The sequence below is a fragment of the Anomaloglossus baeobatrachus genome, chromosome 2 (genome assembly GCF_048569485.1).
Source record: "Anomaloglossus baeobatrachus isolate aAnoBae1 chromosome 2, aAnoBae1.hap1, whole genome shotgun sequence".
Lineage (NCBI taxonomy): Eukaryota > Metazoa > Chordata > Amphibia > Anura > Aromobatidae > Anomaloglossus > Anomaloglossus baeobatrachus.
In genome coordinates, this window is record NC_134354.1 from 667,728,819 (window position 1) to 667,743,416 (window position 14,598).

The 14,598-nt window shown below is 48.0% G+C and overlaps 1 protein-coding gene across 2 annotated transcripts in view; it reads right to left on the minus strand.

The window, feature by feature from the left end:
* Positions 1-12,257: 12,257 nt before the first annotated feature.
* The window catches only part of CDK4 (cyclin dependent kinase 4), a 100,297-nt gene continuing 97,956 nt past the window's right edge, over positions 12,258-14,598 (minus strand). For both annotated transcript variants that reach the window (XM_075337109.1, XM_075337108.1), the window contains 2 exons: positions 14,594-14,598; positions 12,258-13,021 (listed from right to left, as the gene is read on the minus strand). The exon at positions 14,594-14,598 is cut by the window's right edge and continues 131 nt beyond it. In XM_075337109.1, coding sequence (XP_075193224.1) covers positions 12,881-13,021; positions 14,594-14,598 — 146 coding nt within the window. In that variant the 3' untranslated portion in view covers positions 12,258-12,880. The remainder of the gene's footprint in view (positions 13,022-14,593) is intronic.

Here is a 14,598-nt window from a genome sequence, read left to right on the forward strand (position 1 = left end):
CACCTCCCGTCCTGTGCATGTCTGCTGCCGTGCGGCGCCATGTCTGGGCGGGAGGTGGAAGCGGCTGCGAAAACAAAAGTTAACAGTAGAAAAAAAAAAAAAAAAGTTATACTCACCCGTCAGCAGCCTCCCGGTACCATGCCCGCTCCCATCTCCTCTCACGGTATCGCTACCCCCGCTCCGGCTGTGTGCAGACGGCCGGGACACCTCCGATAGATGCAGGACCTGGCGATGGATCACCTGATGCAGTCACCTGACGCATCAGGTGATCGTAAGTATCGCGGTGACGCGGGCGCCCGGCCGGTTTAAGCTATCAGCGGATGCGTCAGGAGACTTCATCCCTGATTACCGGCAGCTGCTGCAGCGATCGGACAGGATCAGACTCCCGCCCCATCGCTCCAGGAGCTGCCGGTAATCAGCACATAAGTATTTTTTTATTTTTTTTGCACCGATGCATCTGCTGATTGTATAAACGGCTTTTATACAATCAGCTGATGTGTGATGTGATTCAGCCCCTAGAACCTGACACATCATCTGATCGCTTTGCCTTCCAGCAAACCGATCAGATATTGGATCCTGATTGGACGGCGCGGGTCCCTTGACCCAGGATTACTGCGGAGGGGGGTTCTTTATTTCAATAAAGATGGAGTCACTAATTGTGTTGTGTTTTATTTCTAATAAAAAAAAAAAACAACACAGAAAAATATTTTTATCTTTACTAGAAATTCATGGTGGCCATGTCTAATATTGGCGTGACACCATGAATTTCGGGCTTAGGGCCAGCTATACAGCTAGCCCTAACCCCATTATTACCAAGCGAGCCACCCGGCATCAGGGCAGCTGGAAGAGTTGGATACAGCGCCAGAAGATGGCGCTTCTATGAAAGCGCCATTTTCTGGGGTGGCTGCGGGACTGCAATTCACAGCGGGGGTTGCCCAGAAAGCATGGGCACCCTGCACTGTGGATTCCAATCCCCAGCTGCCTAGTTGTACCTGGCTGGACTCAAAAATTGGGCAAAGCTCACGTCATTTTTTTTTTTTTTTTTTTAAATTATTTCATGAAATTCATGAACTAATTAAAAAAAAAAAAGGGCTTCCCTATATTTTTGGTTCCCAGCCGGGTACAAATAGGCAGCTGGGGGTTGGGGGCAGCCCGTACCTGCCTGCTGTACCCGGCTAGCATACAAAAATATGGCGAAGCCCACGTCATTTTTTTTTTTGTTGGGGGGGGGGGGGGGGGGGCAAAGAAATCCTGCATACAGTCCTGGAAGGAGGATGCTGAGCCTTGTAGTTCGACAGCTGCTGTCTGCTCTCCTGCATACACTATTGGATGGAGTATGCTGAGCCTTGTAGTTCTGCAGCTGTCTGCTCTTCTGCATACACTAGTGGAGAATGAAGAACACATTGAAGAAGGAAATTACATCAGACCTTTTTTTTTTCACTGATAAAAAACGCATAAAGATGCACCAAATCGCGGCAAAACGCGTGCATTTTTTGCCGCATTTTTTTGCCGCGGGTGCGTTTTTGTGCGGTTTTGCCGCAAAAAACGCAGCGTCAAAAAAACGCAGTGTGTGAACCTAGCCTATAGCCGCCTTTTTCCTGGACTTATCAGTTCCCAAACAATTTTTCCAGATGTCCCCAGATAAGTAAGGCATCCTTTTAGATTTAGTTAGCTGTCTTTCCCCTCGTAAATGTGAAAAGCTGATGTGTATCCAGCTGAGTTCTCGCACATTTTATACAGCATTATTCCAAATCTTGCCCCCTTAGATGGAATAATTGTTTGAGGTGCAGTGTTCATGAATTTTACAAGGAACTCATAGATCAAAATGTTTTGTGTTTGGGTGTAGAGCCTTAAAGGGAACCGGTCAGCAGAAATTTTGCACTAAACATAAAAGATTCCCCCTCTGCAGCTCCTGGGCTGCATTCTAGCAATGTTCCGGTTTATTTGGTCAGAAAGGGGGCACATAAAGACTTCATAAAGTGGTACCTTTTTGTATTCAGATACTGTAAATGGGACATGGGGGCGGGCTCTCTGGTGTCCGTTATTCTGCCTCCTGCTGCTTTAGGCAGTCCCCCATCGCTCATTTCCATAGCTGTGGACGCCGCCCAGTGCTCCAGAGGTCCCCGCGCATGCCCAGTGCCTATCTCTCGTGGATGAGCACTGTGCTCAGTGTCACCGCTGGTGACGTGTGCGCAGGCTTTAGATTATGGGCGGCGCTTTTTCATTACCAAGTAACCGCCCATAATCGCGTGACCGCGCTTTCCCCCTCTACCTCCTTCGTTCTGCGCAAGCGCGGGCCTGCAAAATGAAAAACTCAGGCAGACTTCTACCTAACCCAACGTTCCGTTTTGGTGTACAGGAATGTCGTCATCAAATAATTCGCTGATTTATGTGTACTGTTCATACTGCGCACAACACCAAACACTACTCCTGGGCTTTAACAAAATTATTCCACATGATCCAATAAGGTTCTTATAATTATTTTTGTTTTACTTGGAAAAATTTAAATTGTGAAAAGTTTATTCAGAGGGTCATTTATTATTCAACCCCTCAAACCACCAGAATTCTGTTTGGTTCCCCTAAAGTATTAAGAAGTATTTCAGGCACAAAGAACAATGAGCTTCACATGTTTGGATTAATTATCTCTTTTTTCCAGCCTTTTCTGACTAATTAAGACCCTCCCCAAACTTGTGAACAGCACTCATAAATGGTCAACATGGGAAAGACAAAGGAGCATTCCAAGGCCATCAGAGACAAGATCGTGGAGGGTCACAAGGCTGGCAAGGGGTACAAAACCCTTTCCAAGGAGTTGGGCCTACCTGTCTCCACTGTTGGGAGCATCATCCGGAAGTGGAAGGCTTATGGAACTACTGTTAGCCTTCCACGGCCTGGACAGCCTTTGAAAGTTTCCTCCTGTGCCGAGGCCAGGCTTGTCTGAAGAGTCAAGGCTAACCCAAGGACAACAAGGAAGGAGCTCCGGGGAGATCTCATGGCAGTGGGGACATTGGTTTCAGTCAATACCATAAGTAACGTACTCCACCGCAATAGTCTCCGTTCCAGACGAGCCCGTAAGGTACCTTTACTTTCAAAGCGTCATGTCAAGGCTCGTCTACAGTTTGCTCATGATCACTTGGAGGACTCTGAGACAGACTGGTTCAAGGTTCTCTGGTCTGATGAGACCAAGTTTGGAGACTGGATGGCACTGCATACAACCCCAAGAATACCATCCCTACAGTCAAGCATGGTGGTGGCAGCATCATGCTGTGGGGCTGTTTCTCAGCCAAGGGGCCTGGCCATCTGGTCCGCATCCATGGGAAGATGGATAGCACGGCCTACCTGGAGATTTTGGCCAAGAACCTCCGCTCCTCCATCAAGGATCTTAAGATGGGTCGTCATTTCATCTTCCAACAAGACAACAACCCAAAGCACACAGCCAAGAAAACCAAGGCCTGGTTCAAGAGGGAAAAAAATCAAGGTGTTGCAGTGGCCTAGTCAGTCTCCTGACCTTAACCCAATTGAAAACTTGTGGAAGGAGCTCAAGATTAAAGTCCACATGAGACACCCAAAGAACCTAGATAACTTGGAGAAGATCTGCATGGAGGAGTGGGCCAAGATAACTCCAGAGACCTGTGCCGGCCTGATCAGGTCTTATAAAAGACTATTAGCAGCTGTAATTGCAAACAAAGGTTATTCCACAAAATATTAAACCTAGGGGTTGAATAATAATTGACCCACACTTTTATGTTGAAAATTTATTAAAATTTAACTGAGCAACATAACTTGTTGGTTTGTAAGATTTATGCATCTGTTAATAAATCCTGCTCTTGTTTGAAGTTTGCAGGCTCTAACTTATTTGCATCTTATCAAACCTGCTAAATCTGCAGGGGGTTGAATACTACTTGTAGGCACTGTAACTATGTAATTAAAGCAGAAGGGAAAAAAATCCCCATAAAAAATATGCAAAGAATATACTGCCCAATTCATCATATGCAAGTTACTTTTCTTTGTCTTTAATTCATTGCACGTGGTATATTAATTTTGTGTAGTCAAAAAGAAGGGAATTTTGTTTACTTACCGTAAATTCCTTTTCTTCTAGCTCCTATTGGGAGACCCAGACAATTGGGTGTATAGCTACTGCCTCCGGAGGCCACACAAAGTATTACACTTTAAAAAGTGTAACCCCTCCCCTCTGCCTATACACCCCCCCGTGCATCACGGGCTCCTCAGTTTTGGTGCAAAAGCAGGAAGGAGGAAACTTATAAATTGGTCTAAGGTAAATTCAATCCGAAGGATGTTCGGAGAACTGAAAACCATGAACCAAAAGAACAATTCAACATGAACAACATGTGTACACAAAAGAATAAACAGCCCGAAGGGGACAGGGGCGGGTGCTGGGTCTCCCAATAGGAGCTAGAAGAAAAGGAATTTACGGTAAGTAAACAAAAATTCCCTTCTTTGTCGCTCCATTGGGAGACCCAGACAATTGGGACGTCCAAAAGCAGTTCCTGGGTGGGTAAAAGAATACCCCGATAAAAAGAGCCGACAACGGCCCACCTCTTACAGGTGGGCAACCGCCGCCTGAAGGACTCGCCTACCTAGACTGGCATCCGCCGAAGCATAGGTATGCACCTGATAGTGTTTCGTGAAAGTGTGCAGACTAGACCAGGTAGCCGCCTGACACGCCTGCTGAGCCGTAGCCCGGTGTCTCAATGCCCAAGACGCCCCTACGGCTCTGGTAGAATGGGCTTTCAGCCCTGAAGGAATCGGAAGCCCAGAAGAACGGTAGGCTTCAACAATCGGTTCCTTGATCCACCGAGCCAAGGTTGACTTGGAAGCCTGCGACCCCTTACGCTGGCCAGCGACAAGAACAAAGAGCGCATCAGAACGGCGCAGTGGCGCCGTGCGAGACACGTAGATCCGGATTGCTCTCACTAGATCTAACAAATGCAAATCCTTTTCACATTGGTGAATTGGATGAGGGCAAAATGAAGGTAAGGAGATCTCCTGATTGAGATGAAAAGGGGACACTACCTTAGGGAGAAAGTCCGGGACAGGACGCAGAACCACCTTATCCTGGTGAAATACCAGGAAGGGGGCTTTGCATGACAGCGCTGCAAGCTCTGACACTCTTCGGAGTGATGTAACTGCCACTAGAAATGCCACCTTCTGCGAAAGACGTGATAGAGAGACATCCCGCAGCGGCTCAAAAGGTGGTCTCTGAAGATCCCGTAGAACCCTGTTAAGATCCCAGGGTTCCAGCGGCCGCTTGTAAGGTGGGACTATGTGGCAAACTCCCTGCAGGAACGTGCGGACCTGCGGAAGCCTGGCTAGACGCTTTTGAAAAAACACGGAAAGCGCCGATACTTGTCCCTTGAGAGAGCCGAGAGACAAACCCTTGTCCATTCCGAGGAAGAAACGTGGGTAAGGCAAACGGCCAGGGGGTAAACCCCTTATCAGGGCACCAGGCTAAGAAGATCCTCCAAGCCCTGTGATAGATCTTGGCTGACCTTGGTTTCCTGGCCTGTCTCATAGTGGCAATGACCTCTTGAGATAACCCTGAGGACGCTAGGAGCCAGGACTCAATGGCCACACAGTCAGGTTGAGGGCCGCAGAATTCAGATGGAAAAAATGGCCCTTGAGACAGCAAGTCTGGTCGGCCTGGGAGCGCCCACGGTTGACCCACCGTGAGGTGCCACAGGTCCGGGTACCACGACCTCCTCGGCCAGTCTGGAGCGACGAGGATGGCGTGGCGGCAGCCGGACCTGATCTTGCGCAACACTTTGGGCAGAATTGCCAGAGGACCGCCTTTAGGGCTAGATACACTGCCCTTATCTCCAGAACATTGATCTGAAGGGAGGACTCTGTCGGAGTCCAGGTTCCCTGAGCCTTGTGGTGGAGAAAAACCGCTCCCCACCCTGACAGACTCGCGTCCGTCGTGACCACAGCCCAGGATGGGGGCAGGAAAGATTTTCCCTTCGACAGAGAAGTGGGAAGAAGCCACCACTGAAGAGAGGTCTTGGCTGCTAGAGAAAAAGAGACGTTCCTGTCTAAGGATGTCGACCTCTTGTCCCATTTGCGGAGAATGTCCCATTGGAGTGGACGCAGATGAAACTGCGCAAAGGGAACTGCCTCCATTGCTGCCACCATCTTCCCCAGGAAGTGCATGAGGCGCCTCAAGGGGTGTGACTGGGCCCGAAGGAGAGATTGCACCCCTGTTTGCAGCGAACGCTGTTTGTCCAGCGGTAGCTTGACTATCGCTGAGAGAGTATGAAACTCTATCCCGAGGTAAGTCAGTGATTGGGTCGGAGTCAATTTTGACTTTGGGAAATTGATGATCCACCCGAACCTCTGGAGTCTCCAGAGCAACGGTCAGACTGTGTTGACATGCCACCCGGGAGGGTGCCTTGACTAGGAGATCGTCTAAGTACGGGATCACCGAGTGGCCCTGAGAGTGTAGGACTGCCACAACGGATGCCATGACCTTGGTGAAGACCCGTGGGGCTGTCGCCAGGCCGAAAGGCAGTGCCACAACTGAAGGTGTTCGTCCAATGGCGAAACGCAGGAAGCGTTGATGCTCTGGAGCGATCGGCCCATGGAGATAGGCATCCCTGATGTCGATTGATGCTAGGAAGTCTCCTTGAGACATCGAAGCGATGACAGAGCGGAGGGATTCCATGAGAAACCGCCTGGTTCTCACATGTCTGTTGAGCAAATTGAGGTCCAAAACGGGGCGGAATGAACCGTCCTTTTTTGGCACCACGAACAGGTTGGAGTAAAAATCGCGACCACGTTCCTGAAGGGGAACGGGGATCACAACTCCTTCTGTCTTCAGAGTGTCCACCGCCTGAAAAAGTGCAACGGTTCGCTCGGGGGGGCGGAGATGTTCTGAAAAAAACGAGTCGGAGGACGAGAGCTGAACTCTATCCTGTAACCGTGAGACAGAATGTCCCTCACCCATCGGTCTTGGACATGTGGCCACCAGGCGTCGCAAAAGCGGGAGAGCCTGCCACCGACCGAGGATGCGGTTTGGGGAGGCCGAAAGTCATGAGGAGGCCGCCCTGGAGACGGTGCCTCTGGCGGTCTTTGGACGTGACTTAGACCGCCATGCAGAAGAGTTTCTCTGGCTCTTCTGTGGCCTGTTGAACGAGGAGGATTGGGATCTGGCTGAGGGCCGAAGGACCGAACCTCGCTAGAATTTTTCGTTGCTGAGGTCTCTTTGGTTTGGGCTGGGGTAAGGACGAGTCCTTTCCCTTGGATTGCTTAATAATTTCATCCAATTGCTCGCCAAACAATCGGTTGCCAGAAAAAGGCAAACCGGTCAAGAACTTCTTGGAAGCAGAGTCTGCCTTCCATTCGCGTAGCCACCTGGCCCTGCGGACTGCCACCGAATTGGCGGATGCTACCGCTGTACGGCTAGCCGAGTCCAGGACAGCATTCATGGCGTAGGATGAAAATACCGACGCCTGAGAAGTCAAAGACGCTACTTGCGGAGCAGAGGTACGGGTGACCGCATTAATCTCAGACAGACAAGCTGAGATAGCCTGGAGTGCCCACACTGCTGCAAAGGCTGGGGCAAAGGACGCGCCTATGGCTTCATAGATGGATTTCAATAGGAGCTCTATCTGCCTGTCCGTGGCATCCTTGAGCGATGAACCGTCAGCCACTGCTACTACGGATCTAGCCGCCAGTCTAGAGACTGGAGGATCCACCTTGAGACATTGAGCCCAACCCTTAACTACGTTAGAGGGGAAGGGGTAACGTGTGTCATTAAGGCGTTTAATAAAGCGCTTGTCCGGAAAAGCCCTGTGCTTCTGGACAGCATCTCTGAAGTTAGAGTGATCGAAGAAAGCACTCCGAGTACGTTTGGGAAACCTAAACTGGTGCTTCTCCTGCTGTGAGGCCGACTCCTCTATAGGTGGAGTTGGGGGAGAAAGATCTAGCACCTGGTTGATGGACGCTATAAGGTCATTTACTATGGCGTCCCCTTCAGGTGTATCAAGATTGAGAGCAACGTCAGGGTCAGAGTCCTGGGCTGCGACCTCCGCCTCATCCTCTAGAGAGTCCTCAAGCTGAGACCCCGAACAGCGTGATGAAGTCGGGGAAGATTCTAAGCGAGCCCGCTTAGCCGGTCTGGGACTGCGGTCCGTGCCGGAGTCCTCCACGTAATAACTAGAGGCCACCCCAGGAGCACGCTTCGTCGCAGACCGAGAGGGGCCTGGGGGCGATCCCGCAGTGCCCGGGGCCTGTGTAAGGGCCGGTCTGGACTGCAAGACTTCTAGTATCTTAGCAGACCATTTGTCCATAGACTGAGCCATGGATTGTGAAAGTGACAGAGAGTTTCTCAGCTAAAAACTGCAAACTCTGTCCCTGCCACCTGGACAGGGGAAGCCGGCGATTCTACCTGGGCCGAGGGTCCCACCAGTGCCCCAGGCTCCGGCTGAACGAGTGCCACCGGGCCCGAGCATTGCTCACAGTGAGGGTAGGTGTAACCTGCAGGTAGCATAGCCGCACAAGAGGTACAGGTTGCAAAATAACCCTGTGTCTTGGCACCCTTGCTCCTTGTGAACGACATGCTGTTGTCTCCCAGGAGAGTGATCACTGAGGGATATATAGCCACAAGCTAACAGTACAGCCGAACCGAGAAAATGTATACAAATATAATTATATATATATATATATATATATATATATATATATATATATATATATATATATATATATATATATATATATATATATATATATATATATATATATATATATATATATATATATATATATATATACATATACACAGTTCGGCACTCTATGGGGACCAGCACCGGGTGACCGGTGTGGCTTCCCAACCGCTCAAGCGGTGTGTGGTCATCAGATTCCCTGCCTCGGGTGTCCCATGGCTGCAGCCAGAAGTCCTCCACCGGCAGAATGTGCTTAAAAACATGGCTGTCGGCATTCACAGGGGAGGAGGGAGCCGTGGGCGTAACTAGAAAAGTGCGGGAATCTGGTGCCCCAGAGTGATTAGTGAGGGGGGAGGAGGACAACTAAGTGTGCTCCAGCCCTCACTGTCGGCGTCAGACCGACCGTCCCGCCCTTACCCCTGACTGGCAGGCCCGGGGGCGGGAGTTTAAGGCACTAGGCCGCAAAAGCCGGGGACTAAAGTTAAAACCGCAGCCGGCAATCAGGCGCGGTCGGCGCGGTAGTCCCGGTCTCATACCAACACCGCAGTCGCTGCAGCGTCTGAGGCCAAAGTGCTCCATGCACCGTCCCCAAGGGGACACAGAGTACCTGTAGATGCAGGGCCCTGTCCCTGATGATACTCAGTCTCCTGTCCGTCAGAATCCCACAGGGGCTGCGGAGGGAGCCCGGTCCCAGTGCCTGGATGACCGGATAGGATCCCACTTCTCCCAGAGCCCCTAAGGGATTGGGAAGGAAAACGGCATGTGGCTCCAGCCTGTGTACCCGCAATGGGTACCTCAACCTTAACAACACCGCCGACTCAGTGGGGTGAGAAGGGAGCATGCCGGGGGCCCTGTTATGGGCCCTCTTTTCTTCCATCCGATATAATCAGCAGCTGCTGCTGACTAAAATGGGAGCATGAGTGAATGTGTGCCTCCTTCAACACAAAGCATAAAAACTGAGGAGCCCGTGATGCACGGGGAGGTGTATAGGCAGAGGGGAGGGGTTACACTTTTTAAAGTGTAATACTTTGTGTGGCCTCCGGAGGCAGTAGCTATACACCCAATTGTCTGGGTCTCCCAATGGAGCGACAAAAATGTTTTTTTTCTTTCTTCTTCTTCTTATACCTTTTTTGCAACTTTTTAGCTCAAAAACTTGCAAATTTGACAAACCGGTCACCTTGCAATTTGCCATACCTTCAGATAGGGAATTAATCCTATGATAAATAGCATTACAGGGCTTTCTGCCCACCTTAGGGTACCGTCACACTTAAGCGACGCTCCAGCGATCCCACCAGCGATATGACCTGGTCAGAATCGCTAGTGCGTCGCTGGTGAGCTGTCAATCAGGCAGAACTCACCAGTGACCAGCCACCAGCGACTCGTAGAAACGATGCTGCGCTTGGTAACCAAGGTAAATATCGGGTAACTGAGCAAAATGCTTTGCTTTGTTACCTATATTTACCCTGGTTACCAGCGCACACCGCTTAGCGCTGGCTCCCTGCACTCGTAGCCAGGGTACACATCGGGTTACTAAGTGAAGCGCTACTACTCAGGCTACGTGTGCAGGGAGCCACCACTGGCAGCCTGGAGAGCGGTGTACGCTAGTAACCAAGGTAAAATATCGGGTAACCAAGCAAAGCGCTTTGCTTGGTTACCCGATGTGTACCTTGGTTACCAGCGTCCGCAGCTTCCAGACGCCGGCTCCCTGCTCCCTGCACATTCAGATCGTTGCTCTCTCGCTGTCCAACACAGCGATGTGTGCTTTACAGCGGGAGAGCAACAAGCAAAAAATGAACCAGCACTGTGTGTAACGATCAGTGATTTCACAGCAGGGGCCAGGTCGCTGCTTAGTGTCACACACAGCGAAATCGCTGATTAGGTAACAGGTACGTCACAAAAACTGACATAGTGATCTCACTATGTGAGAAGTACCGCTTACTGAAGGTGCAGCTAATGGGAGAAAATTAACATTTCCTCTCTGGAGCGGTCACTCACGGGGGCATGTACAGCCCCGATTACACTTATTACTATTTACCTGCAGATTAACCAAATATCCGCAGGTGAATAGTGTTTACTGAGGTGACCAGGGTCTCTTTAATTTTGCAGATACACGACTGTTCATTATCAAAGTCAGTAATGCACAGTCCCAATATGAAGACGACAATAGAGCGAAGGCGAATTTAATTCACAGAACTGATCACAAAAGAGTAAATTCAGGTCTATCAATTCTATAAAATCGCCCTGCAACATCAGACCTTTACATAAAGGGTTTCTTAAGCTCTACCCACTACCTGTTCTGCATCGTCTTTTGTGCCTTTACTCTTCCATGTCATGATTTAGCAGAATTTATAAGGGTACACAGTATTTGCAGCCGATTTTTCTGCTCCAACAAACATTGCAAAAAATATGAATTTGTGATTTTTCTTTCCCATTTATTTCAATGTGTCAAATGCTTCAAAAAAAAAACAAAAAAAAACACAACACTGAATGAACATGCTGCTGAGTAAAAAAAAACAAAAAAAAACCCCTCGGATTAACAGGCTGTTCCCCTACGTTTTGATGTTGCAGATTTTCTGCAACCATTATGTAAATTAGGTTACTTGCGATTTTTCATTGCAGTTTGAGTGCATTTTTATCACGTTTGTCGCTTCTTGGTGTCATGTTTTAATAAAAACGACTTTGTATTTGATACTTCCTGATATTTGGCTTTGACAAAAACTTTATTGATATACTTATGTGCAGATTACGAGTGTTTTATGTGGAACCGCACTTAAAAGGAGTCAGTCACTAGGTTTTTGCTCCTCCATCTGAGAGCAGCATAATGTAGAGACAGAGACCCTGATTGGAGCATTGTGTCACTTACTGAGCTGTCTGCTAGATCTGCTGCAGAGAAAACATTGATATCAAGATGACAGCACAGTTATACAGAACTCATGAATATGCTGGACTACCTGGCATCACACCAAGTAGTCCTCTAATGATAATCTACTGCTGATTAAACAGTTATTTTATCAAAATTACACTAAGCACCCCAGTAAGTCACACATCGCTGGAATCAGGATCTCTTACCCTACATTATGCTACTCTCAGATTAGGTGGCAAAAACATGGTGACAGATTCCCTTTAAATCATATGTTTTTTTACCTGAGTGTTTTTCTCATTTTTTCAAGTCTGAGAGAAAATCAGAAGAGAAAACTCAGCGAATCCGCAAGAGAAATTTGACATGTTACGGATGTGAAACACGCACCACAGGAGAGAGTGGTCATGAAATTTCTATAAATCACATCTACTTCGCTGAAAATGCTAAAGTAAAAAAAATAAGCTGCATGTGTATGATATTTTACAACTCTCATTCACTTTGCTGGTAATATTAAACGCAGCGTTTTGTTGTTTTTTTTACTTTTGAAAACCACACAAAGAACAAACAAAAAAAACCCATGGCTGTGTGTGAACAAGCCTTAGAGGTTTCTTACAATGTATGAAATGACTAATAAAATATGAAGCCGGTAAATTCCACATCGGGGAACGTCCCATTTTCAGATTGAAATCTACTTAGTTTGCACATTTAAAGAAACGTGATCATTACAAGTCAGTTTTTAATAGTAGAATAAAAGCCGAAGAAGTAGACAACGAGCTGCGAGACTACAAGCTCCCGCCTGCCCGGTAGCCCCTGGCAGGTGATTTGAGCGACAGCCGGACAGTTTTGGGCTACCTCGGCCAGCAATCCTTGATCCCATCTCCTTCTGGTCCCTCTTACCACACAGCTGGTGAAAGTCAGTCTTACATTCATTAATGTTTAAAAAGCAGAAAAAGGAGCCAGGAATAAATACTAAAGAAACATCTGGAGAACGACTATGTAAAATGTCTTCACTGGGTATAAAAGTTTATCTGTAGCTCAAAACTGGGCACATTGTCATCGTGACCTAACTAATAGATCTGAAGAATTCAGCTTAAAATGTAAAAAAAGAATGTGAACTAGAAAATCCCTGTCTTCTGAGCAGTCATCTGATAATGACGAGCTGCCAGTCTTTGCATTGAAATGTCAGGCAACACTAAACTCGGCATCATGAGCAACCTCGCATCTGAAATCAATGGCGAGGCATTGCACAAAGCAGGGCGAAGCTTAGTGTCATGATAGGAATCAAAAATCTTCTATTGATACTCTAGAAGTACAAAGCAGACGTATCCAGTGTCGGGAAGCTTCACTTCACTTCATCTGCCGTGGCTCGTGCATGTGGGAATGGTTCTGGTGTGGAGCTGCTCTCGTGGACCTCTGAGAAGAAGGCGTGATGAAGAGCCTGGGAAGCAGCTATACGTCTCAGGGGGTTAAAGGTTAACATTTCCTAGAAACAAAGAAAACCTTGTCAGTATACGATATTCTGCCCCTTTTCCCCCCTACATGATTTGAAACAATAAGGGTAAGTTCACATTGGAGCAGACTGGATTAAAGTGAACCTGTCATGTGCAATATGCACACAGACCCACGTGTAGTTCTGGGTACATATTGCTAATCCTTGCCCAACTGTCCATGTATATAGTAGTATACATAAAGAGATAGTTAGAAAAAGTAATTCTAAACATCGTTTATTATATACTAATGAGACCAGCGACTAGTCGTAAGAGTGTTCGTTCAATTGGCTAGTCGGCCCCCTTAGCATTCAAGCATGCCTCTGTGGGGAGATGCAAACGTCAGAGGCATGGTGCCACTGCGCCCAACTCTGGATTTTGTCTCAGTGCACATGATCCCTGGACTTCTGGTCATGCGCACTTTGAAGTCGTGCGTTCCGGCTTTAAACTGGTGTAGTGCGCATGACCGGAAGTGCCAGGGACTTCTGATCATGCGCACTGACCCTATGCCCGGCGTTGCAACAGACACCGGTACATGCGTCACTGCCGATGATGCTGGTCATAGCACTCCCCTGTGGGCGTGCTAACATGCTAAGAGGGCGGAATGAGCGCAGGAACTAACACCCTCGCAACAAGTCTCTGCGCTCATTAGCATATCATAAAGGATCTGTAGAAATACTTATTTTAAAGATCTCTTTATGTATGTTACTAGATACAGGGACAGTTAAGAAGGGATTAGAAATATGCACCCAGAACTGCTCGTGGTTCTGAGTGCATATTGCACCTGACAGGTTTCCATTAATGAGCAAAAAAAGCCATAGCCACACCATAATTTACCAGATGGGAGACGAAGGCTCGTTAGCCGAAACGGCCATCGGGTAGGACACGGGCTCCACGCTGATCACTGCTCTTCTCCAGGTAATAGTTACACCGGTTATTCTCCCGTCTACATAGTGTCTGGGTTGTTATGGTCCCCTTTCTCATTTTAATCCCCACACAGCAATAATGTTTGATGCACGTGGTACAGCCACAGTGCTGATCATTTAATGTGTATTCAGCTGTGATGGATGGGAATATTTATTTATCATTGGGACCTTGTTTTATGACGCCCATTAATACACTTCCGTGCCTGGAGGACTGCTGACACTCTGTGTCCATATATAAATTTTGTCTTGTCATCCTTATATGGATGGAGAATTAGTGTACCAGTAGTTGGATATTCTTTTGTACCCTATTAGTGATTGACTGTCAGTGTCCTCACTTGTTTTGTGCCGCCCCGCACCTACCTCTTTGTCAATAAAGACTATCACTTTAGTACATTGGGCTTTGGTCGTGTGTTTCTCCTTTGTTTTGGAGGTTTCCATTAATGAGGCATGTATCAGAATTACATCTGCTCCAAGATCAAACAGAAGAGGGCACCTGTGCAAGAACGATACATGGGCCATGGAGTCCAATGTCATCAGAATGCACAACTCCTCCTGCTTTGGAGCTAGAAAGCTAGAAGAGGCTCCTTGGGTTATGGTCTATGGTCTGTCCACACCCATCTGCTTTTACACATCACTACTCACTAGTA